The 23,944-nt window shown below is 55.2% G+C and overlaps 1 protein-coding gene across 1 annotated transcript; it reads right to left on the bottom strand.

Moving 5' to 3' along the window:
• Window positions 1–8,652: 8,652 nt before the first annotated feature.
• LOC141564544 (uncharacterized) lies at window positions 8,653–20,967 on the bottom strand. Its single transcript, XM_074307127.1, has 6 exons — window positions 20,535–20,967; window positions 19,915–20,003; window positions 18,343–18,416; window positions 17,536–17,668; window positions 15,018–15,104; window positions 8,653–14,306 (listed from the first exon to the last, which is right to left on the bottom strand). Exons 2-6 carry the CDS (start codon window positions 19,946–19,948, stop codon window positions 12,508–12,510), a joined length of 2,127 nt encoding a protein of 708 aa, XP_074163228.1. The 5' UTR covers window positions 19,949–20,003; window positions 20,535–20,967; the 3' UTR covers window positions 8,653–12,507.
• Window positions 20,968–23,944: the final 2,977 nt, after the last annotated feature.

Raw genomic sequence — 23,944 nt, 5'->3', positions numbered from 1 at the left:
CCGGGCTTAGAGGTGGGGCTGTACCCCATCACTGAACCCGGGCTTAGAGGCGGGGCTGTACCCCATCACTGAACCCGGGCTTAGAGGCGGGGCTGTACCCCATCATTGAACCCGGGCTTAGAGGCCGCCCCATCACTGAACCCGGGCTTAGAGGCGGGGCTGTACCCCATCACTGAACCCGGGCTTAGAGGCGGGGCTGTACCCCATCATTGAACCCGGGCTTAGAGGCGGGGCTGTACCCCATCACTGAACCCGGGCTTAGAGGCGGGGCTGTCCCCATTATTGAATCCGGGCTTAGAGGCGGGGCTGTACCCCATCATTGAACTCGGGCTTAGAGGTGGGGTTGTATGTACCCCATCATTGAACCCAGGCTTAGAGGCGGGGTTGTATGTACCCCATCATTGAACCCGGGCTTAGAGGCGGGGCTGTACCCCATCATTGAATCCGGGCTTAGAGGCGGGGCTGTACCCCATCATTGAATCCGGGCTTAGAGGCGGTGCTGTACCCCATCATTGAACCCGGGCTTAGAGGCGGGGCTGTACCCCATCACTGAACCCCGGCTTAGAGGCGGGGCTGTACCCCATCACTGAGCCCGGGCTTAGAGGCGGGGCTGTACCCCATCACTGAACCCCGGCTTAGAGGCGGGGCTGTACCCCATCATTGAACCCCGGCTTAGAGGCGGGGCTGTACCCCATCACTGAACCCCGGCTTAGAGGCGGGGCTGTACCCCATCACTGAACCCGGGCTTAGAGGCGGGGCTGTACCCCATCATTGAACCCCGGCTTAGAGGCGGGGCTGTACCCCATCACTGAGCCTGGGCTTAGAGGCGGGGCTGTACCCCATCACTGAACCCCGGCTTAGAGGCGGGGCTGTACCCCATCACTGAACCCCGGCTTAGAGGCGGGGCTGTACCCCATCATTGAACCCCGGCTTAGAGGTGGGGCTGTACCCCATCACTGAACCCCGGCTTAGAGGCGGGGCTGTACCCCATCACTGAGCCCGGGCTTAGAGGCGGGACTGTACCCCATCACTGAACCCCGGCTTAGAGGCGGGGCTGTACCCCATCATTGAACCCCGGCTTAGAGGCGGGGCTGTACCCCATCATTGAACCCGGGCTTAGAGGCGGGGCTGTACCCCATCATTGAACTCGGGCTTAGAGGCGGGGCTGTACCCCATCATTGAGCCCGGGCTTAGAGGCGGGGCTGTACCCATCATTGAACCCGGGCTTAGAGGCGGGGCTGTACCCCATCATTGAACTCGGGCTTAGAGGCGGGGCTGTACCCCATCATTGAACTCGGGCTTAGAGGCGGGGCTGTACCCCATCATTGAACCCCGGCTTAGAGGCGGGGCTGTACCCATCACTGAACCCGGGCTTAGAGGCGGGGCTGTACCCCATCATTGAACTCGGGCTTAGAGGCGGGGCTGTACCCCATCACTGAACCCGGGCTTAGAGGCGGGGCTGTACCCCATCATTGAGCCCGGGCTTAGAGGCGGGGCTGTACCCCATCATTGAACTCGGGCTTAGAGGTGGGGTTGTATGTACCCCATCATTGAACCCAGGCTTAGAGGTGGGGTTGTATGTACCCCATCATTGAACCCAGGCTTAGAGGCGGGGTTGTATGTACTCCATCATTGAACCCGGGCTTAGAGGCGGGGCTGTACCCCATCATTGAACTCGGGCTTAGAGGCAGGGTTGTATGTACCCCATCATTGAACCCGGGCTTAGAGGCGGGGCTGTACCCCATCATTGAACCCGGGCTTAGAGGCGGGGCTGTACCCCATCATTGAATCCGGGCTTAGAGGCGGGGCTGTACCCCATCACTGAACCCGGGCTTAGAGGCGGGGCTGTACCCCATCATTGAGCCCGGGCTTAGAGGCGGGGCTGTACCCCATCACTGAACCCGGGCTTAGAGGCGGGGCTGTACCCCATCATTGAATCCGGGCTTAGAGGCGGGGCTGTACCCCATCATTGAATCCGGGCTTAGAGGCGGTGCTGTACCCCATCATTGAACTCGGGCTTAGAGGCAGGGTTGTATGTACCCCATCATTGAACCCGGGCTTAGAGGCGGGGCTGTACCCCATCACTGAACCCGGGCTTAGAGGCGGGGCTGTACCCCATCATTGAACCCGGGCTTAGAGGTGGGGTTGTATGTACCCCATCATTGCGCCGGGCTGCACCTCCTTGCTGAACTCTGGGACTTAGTGGTGTGGTTGTGCCCCATCATTGAATCTCAGAAACCGCTATCACTGACCAGCAGATTGCCAGCCTTTGTGGCATTCCCAGGACCTGCCTTAAGGTTATTGCCAGAAGCCACACTCATCTCTCTGAGGGGCCTGTTTGAACCCCCTTGAGCCCCCTAACCACCTCAGCCTGTAAACAGTTTTTTGAAAAGGCATTTTAAAAAGGGTATGGTCCTAACGGCCAGCTAGGTGGTGTGGTGGCTAGAGCCGGACTTGGCCTCAGACCCCGGGCAAGGCACTCTGCCCTGGTTACCTCAGTTTCCTCATCTGTAAAAAGTGAGCTGGAAAAGGAAATGGCCACACACTCCAGTGTCTTGGCCAAGAAAACCCCAAATCCAGCCAAGAAGAGTCAGACACGACTGAGTCACTAAACAAAAGTCTGGACAGAATTTCCTCCTTTGATACAGCTCTCCCATGAAGACAGACAAAAAGACTGCTTTCACATTCGCTCTGGAGTGAATCCGACCCAAACATGGACCAATCCGGGCTTGGCTTGAGATCTATTGTTGGGTAATCAATGAAAAGCAGAGTGATTTGGGTTTGAGGCTTGGTCCTTAAGAGAGAAATCTAGTCTGTAAACCCCAAGATACCTTGGGAGGGTTCAGCCATTAAAGAGCCTCCACAGGTGAGGGTATCATCTCTATGTGACCAAAGGGAAGGGGACAGAAGGAGGAAGAAAGGAAAGCAGGGAGGGAGGAAGGGACAAAGGATGGATGGAGGGAGAGAGGAAAGGAAAGACAAAAGGAGGGAGGGAGGGAAAGAGAAAAGAAAGGAAGGGAGGGTAAGAAATGGAGGGACATTTGTTTTGAATTGGAAAAATGAGACTTGAATTGGAAGGTCGAAACCCACAGGGACATGGGGTGGGAGGTATCTCTCCCAAAAGAATGGAAGCTCCTTGCGGGCAAGGACTGGCATTTGTGATGAGGATAGGGGTGCCCTGAGATTTGACAAGGATCTTTGTTTTTTGCCCCCAGCTTTCACTGCTGAAGCCCCCTCAGTGTATTCACATTCTTGCACCATACCTCCCCTAGTGACTCAAGATAAGGGAAGGGCAAGGCTACAAATCCCCACCCCAAAATCCTGTTTCCTCATATCTTGCTTCCTCCCTGGACCTCCCCCCACTTGAGCAAACAGCTTTGTTTCTGCTCCTTTTGCCTCTCCTAAAAAATAAAAGAACTTTGCACGTTTAGAAACTTGCTGAAAACTGTCCCCCCTTGTATTCTCCTGCTGACCCTGATTTGTTCCACACTGGGGTGTCCTTTCTCAAGACAAAGCAATCAATCCCTTTTTGCCTCTCCTGAGAAAAGTCTCTGATGGATTTGGGGGGGAGGGGAGGGAGGAGGTGATGTGGACTTTGAGCTTCCTCTCTCCTGGTCCCACCTGGCTCTTCTCCAGCCTTATTCTGTTTATATGGAGATTGTGAGGACCGAACTCCTTCAGACCTCAGGCATCTTCAAGTAACTTCTGGGATTCTGGGTAGCCTCTCTTTGGACAGCCTGGGACTCGGGATCCAGGAACATTCCATCTGCTTCCTCTTCGATCCCGTCCGTGGAGCTCCCAAAGTCTTCCCTGCTACTCCCCACCCCACTCCAAGAAGCCCTGGGATTGCATCTTCCCCTAGAAGAGATGTGGCCGCCATGAAGATCTCTGCAAAGCCCCTTTCAGGATGAAAGGAGGGAAGGAAGAAAGGAAAGAAGGAAGGAGAGAAGGGAAGGAAAGGGAAGAAGGAAGAAAGGAAAGGAGGAAGTTTCCCAACTGTTTCCAGCTGGGTCCCCAGTGGGGCAGCTCTGCTCACATAGGTTGTTTTTTGCCCTTTCTCAGAGGACCGTGACATCAGGGAAATGATGCCATGGCCTGCAAGAGACCGGATCTAAGGGAGGGAGGGGCTGTGCAAGGTCACCCGCCTCTCCTTCAGAGTCCCCTCACAGACTTACTGAATTTCTTTAACTAGGTGAAAGAGGCCGTTATATAACTGGAGGGGTGCAGCCTTGGTAGCTTCAAGAGGCCCTGGTCTCCCACTGCATCTGGGCCACCTCCACGCACCCTGGTCTCTATCTGGCCAGCAGCCCAGGGGCTCTGGAGGGGAAAGTGAGGCCAGTGACCTTGCACAGCCTTCCTTCCCTCAAATCCAACGCATTTGCACGTCGTGGCACCCCCTCCCTAATGCCATGGTCCTCTTGAGGTGGTGGGAGGGCAGGCTGGTATCGAGGCACACAGCTTCCCGGGGAGTGCCTCCTAACTTGGAGCCCTGGGCGCCATCTGGTCCTTTTTGGGGTCTCGTTGAAGCTCCTCTTCTATGGCTGGGCAGCCTCCCCAGGATCCCGCCCTTGTGCCTTTCCCTCTTTCACAGGAGGCAGACTTTCTGAGCTACACCATCTGGAGCTCACCGTGGTGCTGATTTTTTTTTTCTCAAGGGTTATTCTCTGCAGCAGATTGTCCACATAGGCACTGGTGCAGTCAATAGAACATTGGGTCTGGAGTAGAGAGAAATCATCTTCCTAAGCCTGAGCCTGGCCTCATATACTTTCTGGCTGTGTGACCCTGAGCAAGACGCTTCACCCTGTGGGCCCGAATACCTCATAAAATGGGCTGGAGAAGGAAATGGCTTGCAAGGGCTCCTGAGTCACAAGCTGGATGCCACTGAAAAAGGCAACCACTGAAAGTTCTTGGCAACATTTGGAGGGGGGCCACTTCCAACAATAGAGCTCTCTGGGGAAGAGCCTGCTCGGCTCCATCAGGCCCTACGTGCTCACTGTGCAGAATCACATCTCCACACTCTCATCTGTCCCGTATAACTTCTTATTGCACAATGCTCCTGAACCCCTCCCCTTGAATCTTCTATTTTGCTTACTACCCCTTTCCTTTTCTAGAGCTCCATGGGTGGGGGCTCACCTCCCTCCCTAAATCCCACCATGCTCTATTATACTTTGCAAGGCAATTTATTTCCTCCATAAGGATCTCTACTTCAAGTTGCCCATCACCCACACTTGCTGTACTTGTATATAAACTGAGATAAGGCCATGAATTTTATTCCTTGTTCTGTTTTTGGATTTGGCCCCTGGATCCTTTTCTCTGGTTGGCTGGCTCTTCCCAGACCTTCCACATAAGCAGAACACCCAGGCCAGCCATCTGTTCACGGCACCCATCATGCCCCTATGTGGTCACCTTCTCCCCCTTCCTCTGTGCTTCTTGCCTTCCTTCCCCTCATTAGAATGGAAACTCCTTGACTACAGGAATTGTCTGTCTTTTGGAGTGTATTTGTATTTGTATCCCCAGCACATGGCACAACGCTTGGCACATAGTAAGCACATGATAAATACTTGTTGCCTGAACTTTGGAGTATCTCAGCTTGTAATATTCATACATTTTAGCTTCTTTCTAGGTGTGTAGCTTAGGGGACAAAGCCAGAGCCTCCCTCTCCCATCTTTTTTGGTTTAAAGCTTTTTAAATTAGATTTACAAATCTCTAGGCTGGCAAATCCATCCTTCGTAGCCATTGTTAGAGGCAATCTATCCCAGAGCAAAAGCTCCTCATTGCTATGTCTAAAGCTGTCATCCAGAAATTTATATTCCATACTCATATTCTCTCTTTTTAACCAGCTGTTCACTTTCCAAAAATGCCTTTCTCTGGCAAATCACTTGCCTTTGATGGATAGCAGTGATGGAATCACCACCTGGGCCCCTAAAGTTGTCTTTCTCTTGCTTAAGACCTTATAATCCTCCCTGCTGCTTATTGGATTCTTTCTGGTAGCTTCTTTGTGTCCCTGTGAATCATCAGAAGAGGGGAAGAGTTTCCAGGCTTACAAATCTTGGGAGTTCTCTCCAGTACGTCTCAGATACATGTCCCTGGGATTCAGGAGCTATTTCTATTGTTACTAGGTTACCAAATGACTGCCTCATTGTGAATGAATGAAAAAGCATTTATTAAGCACTGTGTGCTAAACTAATATGCACTGAGGCTGCAAAAATATCCTTAAGGAGCCTACATGCTGATGGGGTGAGGAGTGGGAGAGCAGGATATTGGAGCAGGAGGGTGGATGGCAAGGCCCGGGCTTATCAGAGGGCAGAAAATAAATATTAAGTGCCTACTTGGTGCCAGGCACTGTGCTAAGCACTGGAGAAAAGTAGGTCAAAGACAGCACCTGCTCTAATGGAGCTTCTTGAGGCAAGTGGAAGTTAAGTGACTTGCTAGCATGTGTACCAGAGGTCAAATTTGAACTTAGCTCTTCCTGATTCTGGGTCCTGTACTCTGTCCGCTGTGCCTGTCTCTTGTTTCTTGCCTAAAATCTAAAATAATAACTAATATTTATGTAAGTTTTGCAAAGCACTGGACATGTGTCATTTCATTTAATCCTCACAGTACAGTGAGAGGGAGGTACCTTCATTATTCCCATTTTGTAGATAAGGAAACTGAGGCTAAGAAAAGTTTAGTGACTTGCCTAGCTTATACAACTAATAAGCATCTGAGGCTGGATTTGAACTCAGATCTTCTAGTCACTTTACTCCCAACAGCTACAATAAACTATATGTAAGATAATGGAAGATAATCGGGAGATGGAAGATGCTAGAATTAAAGAGAGATGGGGAAAACTGACAGTTTCAATGGGTCTCAAAGTAGAAAGGAAGAAGGAGAACATTCCTGGCATGGAGGGAATGGGAAATGGGGAAATGTCCTGCAACAGGCAAAGGAGTTCGTGTGGGAACAAAAGCAAGAGCACCGGCTTGCAAGGGTGTAAGATGTAAGAAAACCAGAGTGGAGGTGTTAGGATCACCAGGTGAGAACTCGGGTTGTCTGGACAGTGACAAGGTGAGAATTCGGGTTGACTTGACAGTTCTCTGGCTCAGACCTTTGTTTCGGGCCTTTAAAAGGAGTTTGTTTACACCTTAGGAATTCTAGGAGGAGCAAGCTCATGTTTCCCAGAAGCCCTTGCGATATCCCACGCCCATTCTCTGGGAGGATAAAAGAAGGGCAGCATTGGGTCTGGGAGAATCGACTCTGGGATAAAGTCTTGACGCCAGGCAGGCTGAAAGGAGACCAGTCTGGTTTGAGAAAGGACAAGAGTTGGAGGAGATTCAGAGCTCCCAAGAAACCTGCGCACAGAGGAAAAGATGCCACCATCTTGGGTCTTCTTCACCTCAGTCACCTGGGCGTCATGCTATCTCCAGCCCTGGGAGAAAGGCTGGGTCTGGCCATGGAAATGTGTCTCCAGGCCCAAGGGCAGCTTCTGTGAGGACTTCAGACCAAATTTGGGGAAGAGCGACTCGTTCTTGGGCTGAAATGTACAAGTCCACAGGCTCGGATGTCTCCCAATATGGCTGGCTCATAGGGAGACTGCCAGTGAATTATCGACCTTGCAGGAAGTGGTCCAAAGACCATTGTGGGGGGAGGGGTTGCACCAACCACATCCTGGGGTTAGGCTGGGGCAGAGCTTGCAGACAGCTGATCCTTTCCCCAAGGGACTGGCTGACACAGGATCTCTGCCAGCCTGGGTCCCAGCTCAGTACAGCTCAGTTCCTTCTTCCTACTATAAGGCTCCCCCAGCCCAGGGGCAATTACTGCCCCAGCCGCCTGCCCCCAAGCCCCTCCTCCAACCTGAAGCTGACCTCTCAGGTTGCCCTGCTCCCTCTTGCTGCCCCTCTCGCACTTGCACCAGAGCTTCCTAGGAGCCCTGCCCCAGTCTGTCCATCCATGTCAAATCTCACTGGGCTCTTGGCGGATCCCGTAACTCACTCACTTCCAAAGCTTCCAGGACCTAGAATGAGCCTAGAACCCTCTTCTGCCCTCCTCCACCCCACCCCTCCAGGGAGGGGACACCTTTCAGTTCCTACGACTGGGGGACCGAACCGGTCCCGGCTTGGTAGCACCATTGCTACACTCCACTGGAGCCCCCGGAGGCTGCAAGGAAGGGGCAGCTGCTACTTTGGGGGAGCCTGGGACCAGGCAGGGGGGACCATGGCTTTTCTTCGTGCTTTTCCGCCCTCATGATTGATGCGCTGGCTGCCGGGACAGTCATCCGGCCCCAGCTGCCCGCTTTGGCGCGCAGCCCCCCGGGAGCCTCGCCCCCCTTACGGAGCTGTCCGTTCTCCTTCATCCGCTCGGCTTTGTCCGGATCGTGTCCGGACCTGTGCACCAGCTGGGGCCGCCTGAGGCAGAGCCGCGCAAGGTCAGTCTCCTTTCTCTTGTGCTCCTCCAACTCCAGCGTAAATCAAGAGGGCCCGCCACGCCCGGGCCGCCGCGGGCGATCTCGGGGTTCCGTCTAGGACTCTGTAGGGACCTGGAGTCCACGCCCGGGACACTGCAGGCGACCTCTTGGCCCAGTGGAGACTTTCCAGGGCAATTAGCTGCACTTGACCCTATGGGAGCCCCCTTCCCCCTTTCCCCCCCTCCCGCCATCTATGGCTCCCAGATGACCAGCCTGCCTCCGACCTGGCTGATGAGCCAGAAGAGCTGATGTCTCAGTGGACCTTGTAAATGAGTTCAAATGAATACTTTTCATTGAAGAAGGGAGCTACAAGTAGTCTGGAAGTGGAGTCCCTTCCATGATCCCAGAGAGCTCTAATTGTGGGTGGTGAGGGCGCAGGGCTCGCTGTGGAAGCTGGGACGGGGGCTCCGACTTCCAGGACAGCTGAGGATGGCCAGAGAGGAAGCAGCAGCTCGGGGAGTGACCAGGAAGGGGCTGGTGGCAGCCTGGGGGACTTAGCCTTCCAGAAGATCAATCACAATTTGTACAAGAACTCTGTCTCAGCTTCCTGAGCTGCCTCCGAGATGGCATTCTTCCCGGCCTCCACCTGGTGGGGTTGTTAAATATTTCTCACTTCTGTAGATAATCCGCCATTTCCTTTGAATCCTAAATTTTGTTGGTACAATTGTGTAGCTTCTGCTAACTTGGCCGTGGTGAAGTTTTTGACAAAGCAAAAGTTTGATAAAATAAACCATGCGACTGTCCTGGGGAAGATGGATTCAGAATGGGCTGAGTGGCCAAATTCAGTTGTTAGTTTTCTGTCCTCTTGGCAAGGTGTTCAGGGACCCCAGGGATAAGCATGGGCTGTAATCTAGAATTTCTCCTTATCAGTGGTTTCAGTCAAGGTCCAGTTGGACTGGTTCTGATTTGCAGGGAGTGAAAAGCTGACTTTTCACTCTGCTGTTATTCAGTCTTTGATTGAAGAAAGTACTGGAGTGGTTTGCCATGTTCTTCAGCACATTTTACAGATGAGGTAAACTGGGTCACTCACAGCTGGGTGCCCAAGGCTGCATTTGAATGCAGGTCTTCTGGACTCTAGGCCTGGCAGCTTTGCCCGGTATGCTTGTACCAGAGCCTGGACTGGACGGCAGGTAGACCTGCTGGAGGATCAAACGACATCACAGCAAACAGGCCCTCTAGTATGCGGATTCTGGCCAGAAACCACCAAAGGCTCGGACAATCGGCCGTTTCCCTCCGTCCTCGGAGTCCTGCACAGAGCTCTTCTGAGGCTGCCCAACACCAGGGGACAGTCTGGAGCAAGGGAGCTACAAGGGTCAGCAGACTGCTTCCATCTGCCCCTCGGACCAGGGGTCCTTACCCTGACAGATCCCTGTCCCTGGCTCCCCTAGGCAGCAGAGTTTGAGCATTGAAAAAAGTCCCTAATAAAAAAATACAGGGTTCAGTCCCCTGGCTTTTGGCCTTCTTGCCCTAAGGGGCTGAGCAATTACTGGACAAATCCCTCATCCTGTACTGAGGAAATTTGAGGGTCTAAGAAGCCTCGCAGGATGCAAACCAGGCTGGGTAGAGAGCCCAGTGGATAGGGAAAGGCCTTTGCCCCTCTTCCCAGTGCACCCTCATGCACCCTGGCCTCCGAGAACTGCTGGGGGTGTGGGGGAGCAACCCTCTGGAATGGCCCCACAGGCCACAGCGGTTTGGGTTTTTGGCCTTTTCTCCTACTCCCACTACACCTGAATGGATTAGGCTGGTCTGACTTGGACAGAACTTGCCATCACAAGCGCCAGTAACACAAACATCACCAGGGCAAGGTGTCCGTTCCAGATCTTCCCAGACCAACGTTAGCCATTTGTTGCCCATTTACACTAAGGCGTCCTGAGGCAGTCCTGCCAGGGGAGCCCTGAGAATGGGATCTGGGGGCACCACCCATGGAGGTCCTTTTCCAGGGAACCTGCCAGAGCTTTCGCCACTTGAACTCACTGATTTCAGCAAAGCGTACAGGCCACAAGAAATCTTTCACACCATAAATTGACTTTAATTTATTAAGTGTCCTATATGCACAGAAAACTGTGCTAGATTGAAGGAGAACATAGAAAACTCAGATAAAAACCTGGTCCCTGCCCACAAGGAATTAATTAGAAGAAAAGCTATCTACAAAAACAGGCCTGTGACTTCTGGCTCTCCCCTCCACAGCTGCAGATCGCAGCCCACCTTGTTTTCTCCTTGAGCACTCAGGTCGATCTACACCATCCCAGACCCCCACCCCTCTTCCCACCCTCCTGGACACAAACCCTCTCATCACCCGATCAAAGCTGCCTCTGCCTTGTCTCCCCCCCTCACACGGACACACAGGGAGCTCTGTTCACATGTCCCCAGCTGGGTCTACAGAAGTGGTCCCTGCCCAAGGGGCCCCCTTAGGAAGGAAAACTAGCTTGAATATGGGACGTATGCCTTAGAAAGGCGCAGACTATTTTGGGGCTCACTCCAGGTGCATGTTGGGGGAAGAACCCTAACAGGAGGAGGATTCAGGTGGGGCTGGGGAGGAGACTGTGAATCGGGCTTTTGAAGACGAGCAGACATTCAAAAGGTGGAAGAAACAAACCCTAAATATACAGAAGAGCGTGAGCAGAACGTGAAGATGATGGTGCGTACAGGAGAGAAGCCCTGGGGCAGTGGGCTCATTTGTGTGGGCTGAGGGCTCCTAGGAGGAGTGGGACCATCTTGTGGGGAGGGGGATGCTTTTGTGACTGCACAGAGAGCCCCAAGTCAGGACTTCAAACCCAACCTCAAACTTCTAGCTGCCTCGATTTCCTCATCTGTGAAATGAGCCGGAGGAGATGGCCAAGAAAATGCCAGATGGGGCCACGGAGAACCAGACATGAGTGAGATGACTGAACAAGGGGCTGCTGAGCCATTGGCAAACATCCCTGGAGGACTGTGAAAAGGAGGAGGAGGAGGAGAGGAGAAGAGGCTCTGCCGCTACTCTGGAGCAAGGAGAACAGCTGCCCCCCCCAGCCAGACGCAAACCCTGAAACTGCCCGGCCGAGGGAGGCCCGGGGACCAGAAAGGGACTCCTGCTCCACAGGGGACTGCGCATACAAGCAGGGACGACTGATGTCAGTGACCTAGATCTTGGCAGACAGTCCTTGGGGTAAGCGCTCCGAGATGGCCGTGGGGCGGACTCACGGCCAGCTTGGACAGGGGGACGAGCTTCCACAGTCACAACACACTTACAGGGAGGACTCAAAGGCCTCTGGGATTCTGGCCTCAGGCTCACAGGCCCGTAGGTCAAAACTGAGACCTGCGAGCTCAGTGCAGCCTGGCTCCATCTAAGGGCCCCTATGAGACTTGCCGCCTTCACCTCCAGTAAAACAAGAGCTGGGATTTGAACTCAAGTCCTGGCTCTGGAACACCTCGAGGTGCCCTGAGGGCAATGGCACTCTGTGCTTGTGGCAGAAGCCCTGGTTCCAGCCGGGAAGCGACGGTCCAAGCAGTATTGACTAAGGCCCCAAACCAAATCTCGGGGTCACACCTGCCCTAAGGGGTCTGCGAGGGAGCGGACCACTGGAGGCCGACCACAGAACCAGGGCGGAGCACTCTCCGGGGGCCAAGGAGCGGAGTCACCGACACGTCCGACGTTTCCAGGCCGAGGAGGGTGGGGGCCGCTGGTGGGGACCGGGGATGATGGCCACCTTGGGAAGACGAGGTCTGAGTAGCAGAGCGAGTAGACAAGCAGGAGGTCAGGGCCAAGGGAACAGCGAGGAGCTCACTCCCAGAGGCACAAGGCTCACCCGCAGTGAGAGTGAGGGCCAGACTGGGGGGGAGTAGGGGACCAAAGCTTGTCAATGTGAAGGGCTGCGGCAGTGTGACTGGGGGTGTGTGTGAAGGAGCGTAGGGGAAAAGACCTGGGGCAGTCCCACTGAGGAAGGGCGTCAGCCACGACCACCTCCCCCCAAGGACATTCACAGGCTGTTTTCCTAAGGCTTTTCTGCGCTCCGCGCTGTGCCCGGAAGCCCGGCCACGCTGTACGCCGTCTGCGCTCTGGGAGGCAGAAGGAGGCGCTCGCGGCCCTATCGCTTCTCATTGACGTGAGTCCTGTAGTGGGAGGTGAGGGAGGAGCTGTGCTTGAAGGCCTTCCCGCACACGTTGCACTCGTAGGGCTTCTCGCCAGTGTGGGTCCTCTGGTGCACCGTGAGGTGGGTGATCTGGGTGAAGGCCTTGCCGCACACGTTGCACTTGTGCGGCTTCTCCCCGGTGTGGATCCTCCTGTGGGAGGTGAAGGACGAGCGGTACTTGAAGGCCTTGCCGCAGTCGTTGCACTTGTGCGGCTTCTCGCCGGTGTGGATGCGCTGGTGCACCGTGAGGTGGGTGAACTGGATGAAGGCCTTGCCGCAGTCGTTGCACTTGTGGGGCTTCTCGCCGGTGTGGATCCTCAGGTGCTCGGTGAGGTGGGTGCTTCTGCTGAAGGCCTTGCCGCACTCGTTGCACTCGTAGGGACGCCAGCCGGTGTGCGTCTTCTGGTGGTGAGTGAGCGAGGAGTTGCAGTTGAAGGCCTTGCCGCACTCGCCGCACTTGTAGGGCTTCTCCCCGGTGTGGATCCGCTGGTGGTACATGAGCAGCGCCTTGCCGTTGAAGGCCTTCCCGCACTCGGTGCAGATGAGCTTGCCCCCCGTGTGGATCTTCTGGTGCTGGGTGAGGGAGGACTTGTAGCTGAAGGCCTTGCCGCACTCGCCGCACTTGTGGGGCTTCTCGCCGGTGTGAATCCGCTGGTGGTAAGTGAGGAACGACCGTCGGTTGAAGGCCTTCCCGCACTCGTTGCACTCGTAGGGGTTCCCCCGGATGTGGATCTTCTGGTGGTGGGCCAGGGAGGAGTAGTGGTTGAAGGCCTTGTCACACTCGCTGCACTTGAAGGGCTTCTCTCCCGTGTGGATCCTCTGGTGCGAGTTCAGGGCTGACACGTGGTTAAAGGCTTTCCCGCACTCGTTACATATGTGGGGGTTCTCGCCAATGTGGGTCCCCTGGTGGATGGCGAGCTGGGCCCTCTGGATGAAGGCTTTCCCACAGTCGTTGCACTTGTAGGGTCTCTCTCCGGTGTGGATTCTCTGATGGACCGTGAGGTGCGTCCTAGAGATGAAGGCCTTGCCGCACTCGCCGCACTTGTGGGGCTTCTCCCCCGTGTGGATCCTCTGGTGCACGGCGAGCTGGGCCCTCTGGATGAAGGCCTTGCCGCACTCGCCGCACTTGTGGGGCTTCTCCCCGGTGTGGATCCGCTGGTGCACGGTGAGCTGCGCGCTCTGGATGAAGGCCTTGCCGCACTCGGCGCACTTGTGGGGCTTCTCCCCCGTGTGGATCCGCTGGTGCACGGTGAGGTTCGTTCTGCGGCTGAAGGCCTTGCCGCACTCGCGGCACTCGTACGGCTTCTCGCCACCCTCGTAAGGCTTCTCGCCGTCGTGGATCCCGTACTGGAGGAGGTCCATGCTGTGGCCACAGGCCTTGCCGCACTCATCGTACCTGGGCAGCTTCTTCCCTGACGACATCTTACCGCCTTTGACCAGGTCCGAGTACTGCTTGAAGCTCTTCCCCCGCAGCAGCTTTCCTCGGGGCGCTTTCTGCTGAGCAAACCCGTTGGCCTCCAGGCCAAGGTTCCTGCCCAGCTTCCTGTGCTCGAGGCCTCTTCCTTTGCTGGGGGCCCTCATGGGGGCCCCTCGGAGGGGCTGGGACCCCGGCTGCTCTGACTTGGGACAGTCCCCGGCTGGGTCGGGCCTGCGCCCGTGAGACTCGTCCTTGGCGGCTCCCCCCAGAGGGGACTCCTTCAGAGACATGGAAGCCTTGGAAACTGGCCACTTGGCTTCAGGCCTGGTCGTCCTGTCTGGAAGAAGGGAGACAGCACACTTAGTCCTGCGTCCTTGAGAACCACCAGACGGGAGGCAGAAGAGAAAGCAAAAACGGCCAGCCAACTGGGCACCTTTAAAAGGCCGACGCCCGGGCCACACATGGCGCGTCTGACAAAAGAGCCAACAGCTCCGCGTGGGCAGCCCAAGGCCGCGCTGCTCCCCCAAAGCTGGACTTTCTGACCCCAATCCAGAGCGCCATCAGGACACAGCAAAGCTTCCCGGAGCAAGCCAAGGGAACGCCGTGCTAATGCCCTGAAAGCTCACAGACAGGAACGAGAAATCCTGGAGAATCCGACCTGTCCGAGCAACGGCGACAAGCACGTGCCATGGTTTCTTTTTGGAAACGCGAGGTCCACCAGAAGGAAGTGGATTCTATACATGGAAGCTCACTAAATTCTCTGCCAACGTTTTTAAAAACTAAGCCCGACGATCCAGAGTGAACCTGGATCCTTCCGGAAAGAGGGGACAACCTTCGAGGCTGGACAAAACCTTTCACACTGTGCTTGTGAGATGCAGGATGGTGGAAAGGACCACGATCAACATGGAAGGGGGACGATGTGGAACTCAAAACAATTTCATTAAAAAAGGTTTCTCCAGGCTCACCCCGGCCTTCCTTGCCCAGAAGTGACCCCTCTAAAAGGGCCGCTTCTTCCTGCCTTGGCTTTCCCGTCTGTCTCCACACTTACCTGGGAAGACCGTGGCTTTCCTCAGCACCCATGGCACTCTCCCTTGTTCGATCCGGGAGATCACATCTGGTTTGGCAATTGGACGCCCTGCTCGTGAGAGAACAAAGCAAATCAAGCCTGGAAGAGCCTCGGGACTCGCACCCCACCCTGGAGGCTACTAGGAGAGAGCCCGAGGCGCAGCGGCCACTGGCAATTTCCTTCGGGTGGTGCGGAGGCAGGTGCTGTTTTACTGATGGGCACAGTGAACCCGAGCGAGACTGACTCTTACCAGTCACCCAGAAAGTATCTGAGGCAGGATTTGAATTTGGGTCTTCCTAACTCCAGGTCGGGCCCTCATTTCACTGAACCACCTCGTGGACCAGAGTATGTCAGGCCAAAAACACTATGTGGCCTTGGGCTGCTTGAGAGAGGCAGGGTCCCAGTGGGGGGAAGATCTGCACCTCAGCCCGTCCTCGCCAGAGCCCTCGGGGCAACTGCAACCGATCTGGAGCAATATTCTTTAGGAAAGAAGCAGAAGAACTCAAAAAATTTATCAAATGAGCGGAGGCAGCTTGATGGCGCAGTGGGAAGAGTACCGGAGCTGGAGTCAGGAGGCCCCGAGTTCCAATCCAGCCTCAGACACTTCCTAACTATGTAACTCCAGGCACGACATTTAACCTCAAATGCCTCACAAGGAAAAAAAGAAAAAGAATCATCTAAGAAATATAAGACTATGAAGAGTAAATCAGCTAAACAAGGACAGTTTTAAAGAAGAAAACGATCCTTTGAAAACTAGAATTGGGCAAGTTCGGGAAGCCAGTGAAGCTACGAGACCCAAGGAATGACAAAATAGAAAGGATGAAAAAATAGGAACATCTTATTAGTGTGAATCACCTAAGAAAAAAGGTGTGGAGAAAGATCAAGAGGAGGTAACGACTCATTGAGCGCTTGAAAGCTATGACCACAAAACAATCAAACTGTCCTGAAGTGACAGAACAAGAATGGAAGTCAGAAACAGAAAAAACCCTCCCGTCACCACCTCAAAGAAAGGGCTCTTATACGGAAAATACACAGGAACGTTATCATCGTCAAAGCCCCCAGATCAAAGAGAAGAGTTTATAAGAAACAAACAGCCCAACTCAAATACGCTGGGGTTCCCATGACGAGTGTGCCGGATTTATCAGCAGCTTCGACAAAAACCACAGCTCTGGAATGTTACATATTGTCGATCAAGAGAACGGGAGCTGTGGTCGAAAATATTCTATCCAGCGATATACTCGATTGAGTATACTGAACGAAAAACGGCATTCAAGGAAGTCTCGGGGATTCTGTCTCAAATCCGTGCTCGAGAAACACGTACGAGTCAATGTCAAAGACTGATTTCAGGAGCCAGGACAAGGACAAACCGCACGTTCCATGTGTGGAAATGGACACTCCATGTCTAAGAATGACATCAGTAACTGGGTAATCCAAAGGAAGAATGGGCAGAACTGAATATGACCTGACTCTAAGACGCAAAACCTTGTGAAAAAGGCAAAAATGGAACTTACACCATATGAACGAGGTTTTGGAGCAAGAAACGACACAGAGGAATTAGAAGGGGGGAGAAAGTTCTGAAATCCTATTTGCATTGCGAATGGTTTAAATGGGAACAATACACACACATATATAAAATATACCGTGAATGTACAGCACCCTCCAAAATCTATAAAGAAATGGGGAGGGGGATAAGGGAAGGGGATAGAAGGGTGTGGATTTGAGGGCTAGCGTGAGATAAGACGTGTAGATTAATGGGAAAGGGAGAGAGGGAAGGATGTGGGGAAAGCCAAGGGGGGATCCGCGGAGGGAGGCAGAGTGGAGGAGTGAGCAGGGATAGGAAGGCCAACAAGAAAAAATCAGGGCCAGTAATGACTGATCTCAGGCAAACTTCGAGGCAGTCTCCATTGTATTTCCTCTGCAGGAATATTGTTTTAAGCGCATGGGTACGTGTGTGTCACACGAACATCTCGGTGTTTAACTGTAGCCTGCTGGGGGGGAGGGGGGGAAAGTGCAGAGCAGAGAATGACCTACAGGGAGGCAAAGCCAAGATGGACGTCCCGCTCAGCCTTCTCTTGCTAAATGCGCCTTCTTGCCACGGAAATCTGTTATATTTCGAATCCTCCCCAGTGTTCCACTGGGCATGTGGCAGTGTCCGTCCCCCCACCCCCTCCTCTAGTTTTTTTCTATTTTGTTTTAAAATTTTAAATAAAAAAAAGGGTACCCAGGAGATGGCTCCTTCAGGGGGCAGGGAATCCTGGGGCAGCATTCCTTCTGGGGGCTCTTCTCAGAGGGTGGGCCCCCAGCACCCCTCCCCTCCTTACTCATAAGGAAACAGGTTAAGGGACTGGCACCCGGAGGGTGAGGGGGGTAAGTGACTCCACCAGCTGGGGGCTTCCCGACTTACACTGGGACGGGCCGGCCCAGACGGTCCCGTGTAAACGCAGGGGTGCTCCCAGCTGGGGGGGGGGGGCACAGGGAGCCTGGGGGGCGGCGGCCTTACCCAGGGAGACCAGGACCAGGTTGCGGTAGTTCTCTAGCATCACCTCCCGGTACAGCTCCCTCTGAGGCAGGTCCAGCTGCATCCACTCCTCCCGGGTGAAGTCCACACACACGTCCTTGAAGGTCAGGGGGCCCTGGGACAGGACTGGGATCAGAGCCCCGCCCAGGCCGGGGGGCGTGGCAAGCCAAGTGGCGGCTCCGCCCCTCCCCCTCACAGACCTAGGCGGAGGGGCCCAGCGGCCTCACTCCGCCCCTGGCACCCAACGGCTGTGTCGGGACCCCTGGGGGCCGCTCCTGTATCTAGCTGATGGGAGCAGAGGCTGGGGGGGAGGGGAAGGGGGACCCGGGGGCTTCTGGGAAGCCTGTGTCAGAGGGACTCACAGAAACAGCCCAGGCCACGCTTTGGTCCTCCAAGGTCACAGGCTGGGGGGAGGGGCCGAAGGGGTGGCGCTATGCCCGGTGCCGATCAGGGCAGGGACCCCGGGAGGGACGAGGGCCCGGGGGCAGGGCCTTCTCTTGCAGGAGAGGGGACCCCTTTGCAATGGGCAAAGGCCCGAGTCCCAGCGCACCCGGGTGCAAGCACGAAACCACGCAGGCGCCGTTTGTTCTCCCCGCGCAGCGTTTCCAGGGCCCCCTCACCCCCCCCCCAGGTTAGCCGCAGTGCTGACCCCAGGGAAGGCCCGAGGGGGCTTGGGCCGGGCGGCCCCAGAGGCCTGGGCGCATCACACAGGGGCGGCTGAGCTCCCCGCGGCCCCCAATCCTGGGCCCAGGCCCCGTGGCGCTCGGAAAGGGCAGAGCCCCTACTCACCTGGGGGGGCGCTGTGGCGCCCTCGGCCTCCCGGAGGTCCCTGTGCCAGCGGCCGGCCTGGTCGTAAGGCAGAGCTGAGGGGGGACAAAAAGGGGCGGTGCTTAGGAGCCCGGGGCGGGAGAAACCTGGTAACGACCCCACTGCAGCGCCCAGGGTGCAGCAGGCGCTTAATAAATGCTGGCTCCGTAAAGGAGAGATGCTCTGGGGACAGACCGTGACACACAGAGAAGGCCCCGGGAGCCCGGCCCTTCCCTCACTGCCCCGACAGGGCCGGCGCCCGGCTCCCAGGGGGCCCACGCTGGGACATGGCCCGGAGGGGAGGGGACAGCCATGGGGCCCAGCCCGGGGCCGCCCTGCCCCCCCCAGCAGCCTGAGGGCCCGGGAGCTCCGACCCCTCCCCCCAGGCCAGGCCTGCCCTGAGCCAGAGGAGAGTGCCCAGCCGCCTCCCTGCAGGGAGAAGTCCCCCAGCCCGGTGACCATCCCCAGGGGAGTCAGAGCCAAGCGGACACTGAGGAGGCGGGGCAGGCCGGAGGGAAGGAGAAACAGGGCGGCAAGCATCCAATCAAGGCTAATCATAAAGAGGAGGTCCCCCTCCCCCTCCGGGGAGGTGTCGGGGCCAGGGGTGGGACGCCAGGTAGGGGAGAGGCAGAAAATGGGGGGCACTCCCTCCTCTCAGAAGAAAGGACAAGGGAGGAAAGGCCCAAGGAAGGCAGACCCCCAAGCCACGCCCTTCTCCCCCCTTCCCCCCCTGTGCACAGGACCCTGCAGGACCCCCAGTCCCCTCCCCACTGGCCGCCCTATTCTGGGAGCAAAGAGCAAGCCTGCGTGGGCCGGACCCAGGGAGAGTCCAGGAGCCCTGGATGCAGGACCTGCAGAAGCTGGCCACTGGGTGTGCAAGAGTGTGCATGGAAGTGTGTGCAGGAGGGAGTGTGTGTGCATGGAGAACAGGCATGGGAGTGCATGCGAGGATGTGCAGGGGATGTGCACGCGTGCAGGAGGAACATGCATGGAGGTATATGCAACAGTGTGCAGGGAGAAGAGTTCATGGCTGTGTGCAAGGACGTGCAGGGGCAGTGTGTGAGAGTATGCAGGAGCATGCCTGGGGGTGTGCATGGGAGCATTGCAGGAGCATGCACGAGGAGTGTGCAAGTGTATACAAATGATTGTGCCTATGTAGGGTGTCTGTGAGTGTGCATGTACAAGCATGTGCAGAGACGCCTGTGCAGAAGCGTGCATGGGTGTACATGGGGAGGGGCTGTGTGCAAATGAGTGTGCATGGGTAGGGCCATCTGTGAGTGAGCAGGTGAGTATGCAAGTGTGCATGATTGTGCATGAGCACACAGGTGAATGCGTGCACGCAAGTGAGCATAAGCACGGGAGTGTGTGCGTGGGGGTGCCTGTCCTGGGCATGGAAGCCAACGTGCACAGTCCCACAGGTGTGGGCACGCAGGTGAGGCGGTGCAGGGCGTGCTCCTGGGGAGGGGCCTGGAGCCGCCAAGGGCTGGGGTGGAGCAGAACAGAAGGGGAGGGGGAGGGGAGCCAGGCCCCACCCCGCCCCGCCCCCAGCCTCACCTCTCTCCCTCCAGTCAGGGCTGGGGCGCTCCATGGTCGCTGGCTCCTCTTCCTCCAGTTCTTCCTGTGTTCTTGGGAGGATGGGGGCTCTGTGGGAGGGCGGAAGCTAATGAGACCCGTGGCCAAGAGAGGGAGGGTGCATGGGGGGATGAACAATTTCTCCCCCGCCAGGGGCCAGGACCCCCGCCCCCCTTTGTCTCAGTAGGGGGGAAGAAGGTTGCTTCTAGAACTCGGAGGTTCCCGGGCGCCAGGAACCCTGAGATTTTCCTTGAAAGCATTTAAAAGCGGGCCTGAGGGCAGGGGTCTTTAGGGCAGCGCCCCTCCCCCAGCTCATCTCCTGGCGGGAAGGAGGGTGTGGGGTCAGACCTAGGGTCACAGAACTCCGGGGCCAGACAGCACTATAGGAGGACGGAACCCTCCTCCTTATGAGTTCCCCACGCCGACCCCTGACCCCCATGCTGGTCCCCTCCCTCGAAGGCCCTCCTGACCCTCTCTGTGACCCCTGCTGACCTCTGACCCTGTGCACCCCGTCCACTCTCCACCCCTCCACCAAGAGCCCAGCCCCTCCTCAGGCAGCCGCTCCTCAGGGAGCACCTCCTCGCTTCCTCCCCCTCACTCACCGCCCCAGCAGACTAGGTCGGAGGCGCCGCCGCCGCCACTCTGAGAAGAAAAAGCCCAACGGGCCCGCATGAGGCACAGCGCCTGCGTCGGCGTGTTTCCACTCCCAAACTACGATTCCCAGAAGGTACTAGGGCCGAGTCTGGCGCAGACATAGCAGGCGACTCGGGCAAGTGCCTTCTGGGAAATGGAGTCGGTCCATCAGGGACTGTAGGGCGCCTGCGCAGCCGGGGTTCACCTCTCTGCAGCCGCCAGGCGCTGAAGGCTGAGAAATAGGCTGAGGGAGGGTGGGCGGTCGGAGTCCCATCTGGGTTCGGCCGGGAGAGGAGGAGAGGGGAAGTCTCCGGTGGGCCCTTGAGGCCGGGGGCTTGTCCAGACTCCTCCTCCTATTCCGAGCGTCGGCCTAAGTTTAGGGCGTCCCCAGTGGGGCTGCGCAGGTTAGCCAGAGTTAGGTGCTCTGCCCACTGCACCACCTAGCCGCCTCCTATCCGTCTCTGAAAAATGACGTGGGTATCAGAAGCCGTTGCGTGCGCTGAGTTCACCTGTGATGTTTTGGATTTCTAGTTTGCTGACGAGCTGCAGTGGTCCTGGTTCCACTACTATTTGTGTTTATACATGCGTGCGTCTTTTTGTGTAGATGTTTGTCTTCTTCAGATGTGGAAACGGGGTTCGCAGCACATGAGATGAGTAAAAAGCTGGGACCTTGTGTGGAAAAACACGACCCGCAAAGAGTCGTGGATGGTGGTCCCTTTGACTTCCATTTGAAGGAATTGCATGATTTTAATTTAAAAGAAGATAAATATCCAAGGAGTGATTGTGAATTGTCTGGCCTCAGGTTAGCCTCCCTCCCTAGGCGGGCTCCGAGACCTCCAGCGGAGCCATGAACACTGATTAGGCGCCTGCTGAGTACGGGCGCTGCGCTCCGCTCTGGCGCTGTTATTAGGCGCCTACTGAGTGCAGGTCCGATCAGTCCTGGCCACTAAGTCTAAGGGTGGCGGACAGCCACGGGCCCTGGCCCTTACCGGACCCTAGGGAGACCATTTTCCCAGGGAAGGGACCGAATTAAGCGGGTTCCGGGGCCTCTTTGCGCGGCTGGGGTGTAGCTGCGGGAGACACCGGGAGCCCAAGGCGTTGGAGAGCCCAGGGATCAGGGGATACTGGGGGAATCTGGAAGGCCGGGGACGCCGGGAGACCGAGGAGAAGGGGGGCTCAGCGATGCCTCAGAGCAGCGGGGGCGGCCAGGGGGCTTCGGAAGTCCCTGCCAATGTAGGGGGCGGGGCCGAGTCCCGCCACGCCCGAGGCCCCCGGCCGTGCCCTGAGGGAGGCGGGTCCGGGCGGTGAGGGGGTGGCGCAGGGAGGAAGCGCCCGCCTGCCCGAGGCCCCCCCGCAAAGGTTCTGTTCCAACTTTTCCCCTCCTTCCCCACACTCCCTCCCCATATATGTTCTATATATTAAAGTACATATTAAATCTCATATATGTATACATATTTATATAGTTATCTTGCTGCACAAGAAAAATCGGATTTAGAAAGAAAGTAAAAATTCAGGGAAGAAAAAGAAAAATGTAAGCAAACAATAACAAAGAGTATAGATACTATGTTGTGCTCCATACTCATTTCCCAGCCTTCTTTTGCTGAGCCTTTTTTAAAGCTGCAGAAGTAGAGAAACGTAACTTTTGTTTTCACCACCGGGCTGGGGTCTGTTTCACCACTTTGTTGCCTTCCCAGCTTTCAGAGAAGCATCCCTCTGCGCCCTAAGATGTTGTCTCTACTCGGACTTTCTGAGCATGTTCTCTGCAGTCCCGCTGCTTTTCCGGAGCGTTTTCTTCAGGGCCATTTCCTCCAGCAGCACCGCTGTGATCCGACTGCTTGCTAATCACAAAAGTAAAATAAAAATAAAAAAGTAAACAATGGTTCTGGGAGCACAGACTCCCCCCTAAAACGCTCTAAAAAAGTGGCTTCTCTACAGGCATCAAAAGCCTACTAGATTCACTGAAGGACTAGACGGATGCTGGAGTCATTTTGTTCAATGACTGCTCATACTTTTTTAAAACTTAGACAATTGGGGTTAAGTGACTTTGTTGGGGACGCAGAGTCTCGGGAAAGAATTCACTCTCAGTTCTGAGGCGAAGAAATGGGAAAGTTTATTTCCCCAAATCACTAAGAGAACAAGCCTGTTAGCGGACAAACCTCCCGTTTCCGGTGGTTCTTCCAGAGTTCTTAGTTTTATGATCAGATTTCAGGGCTTGGGAGCCATTGAAACAATAGGAAAGTTTGCGTTTGAACAGGCTTCAGCTCCACTCTACAGAGAGTCTGATCAGTGGTAGTTCACACAAGTGGGGGTTGGTTTCTAGAGTGAGAGAGGATTAAGGAATCTGGGTGGGACCGGAAGACAGAGATCGAGGTGACTGACTTCTACTTCTAGGACCCAGGGTCTCCCGCGTCAACTTGCCCAGGGTCACACAGCCAGGAAGTGCGGAGTGTCTGGGCTCGGATTTGAACTCGGGTCCTTCTGACTTGAGGGCTGGCGCTCTATCCACTGCGCCACCCAGCTGCCCCAGCTCACTGACTTTAAAGGATGCTCTTCCTGATGATGAGCAGGCTGTAAGCTAGGTGGCTGCCAGGGCCTGGACTCCCAGGGTCACACTAGCCAGAGCTTCTTCTTCTTCTTCTTTTTTTTTTTTTTTTTTTTTAAATTTAATTTAATTTAATTTTTTTAATTTTTATTTTATTTTATAATTATAACATTTTTTGACAGTACATATGCATGGGTAATTTTTTACAACATTATCCCTTGCACTTACTTCTATTCAGATTTTTTTCCCTTCCTCCCCCAACCCCCTCCCCCAGATGGCAAGCAGTCTTATATATTTTAAATATATTACAGTATATTCTAGATACAATGTATGTGTGCAGAACCGAATTTTTTGTTGCACAGGAAGAACTGGATTCAGAAGGTAAAAATAACAGTTTACACTCATTTCCCAGTGTTCCTTTTCTGGATGTAGCTGATTCTGTCCATCATTAATCAATTGGAATTGGATTAGCTCTTCTCTATGTTGAAGAAATCCACTTCCATCAGCATACATCCTCATACAGTATCATTGTTGAAGTGTATAATGATCTTCTGGTTCTGCTCGTTTCACTCAGCATCAGTTGATGTAAGTCTCTCCAAGCCTCTCTGTATTTCTCCTGTTGGTCATTTCTTATAGAACAATAATATTCCATAACATTCATATACCATAGTTTACCCAACCATTCTCCAAATGATGGACATCCATTCATTTTTCTAGTTTCTAGCCACTATGAAAAGGGCTGCCACAAACATTTTGGCACATACAGGTCCCTTTCCCTTCTTTAGTAGTTCCTTGGGGTATAAGCCCAGTAGTAGTATGGCTGGGTCAAAGGGTATG

This window comes from Sminthopsis crassicaudata, chromosome 3 (assembly GCF_048593235.1).
Source record: "Sminthopsis crassicaudata isolate SCR6 chromosome 3, ASM4859323v1, whole genome shotgun sequence".
Taxonomy (NCBI): domain Eukaryota; kingdom Metazoa; phylum Chordata; class Mammalia; order Dasyuromorphia; family Dasyuridae; genus Sminthopsis; species Sminthopsis crassicaudata.
This window is presented reverse-complemented; position numbering and strand designations above follow the sequence as displayed.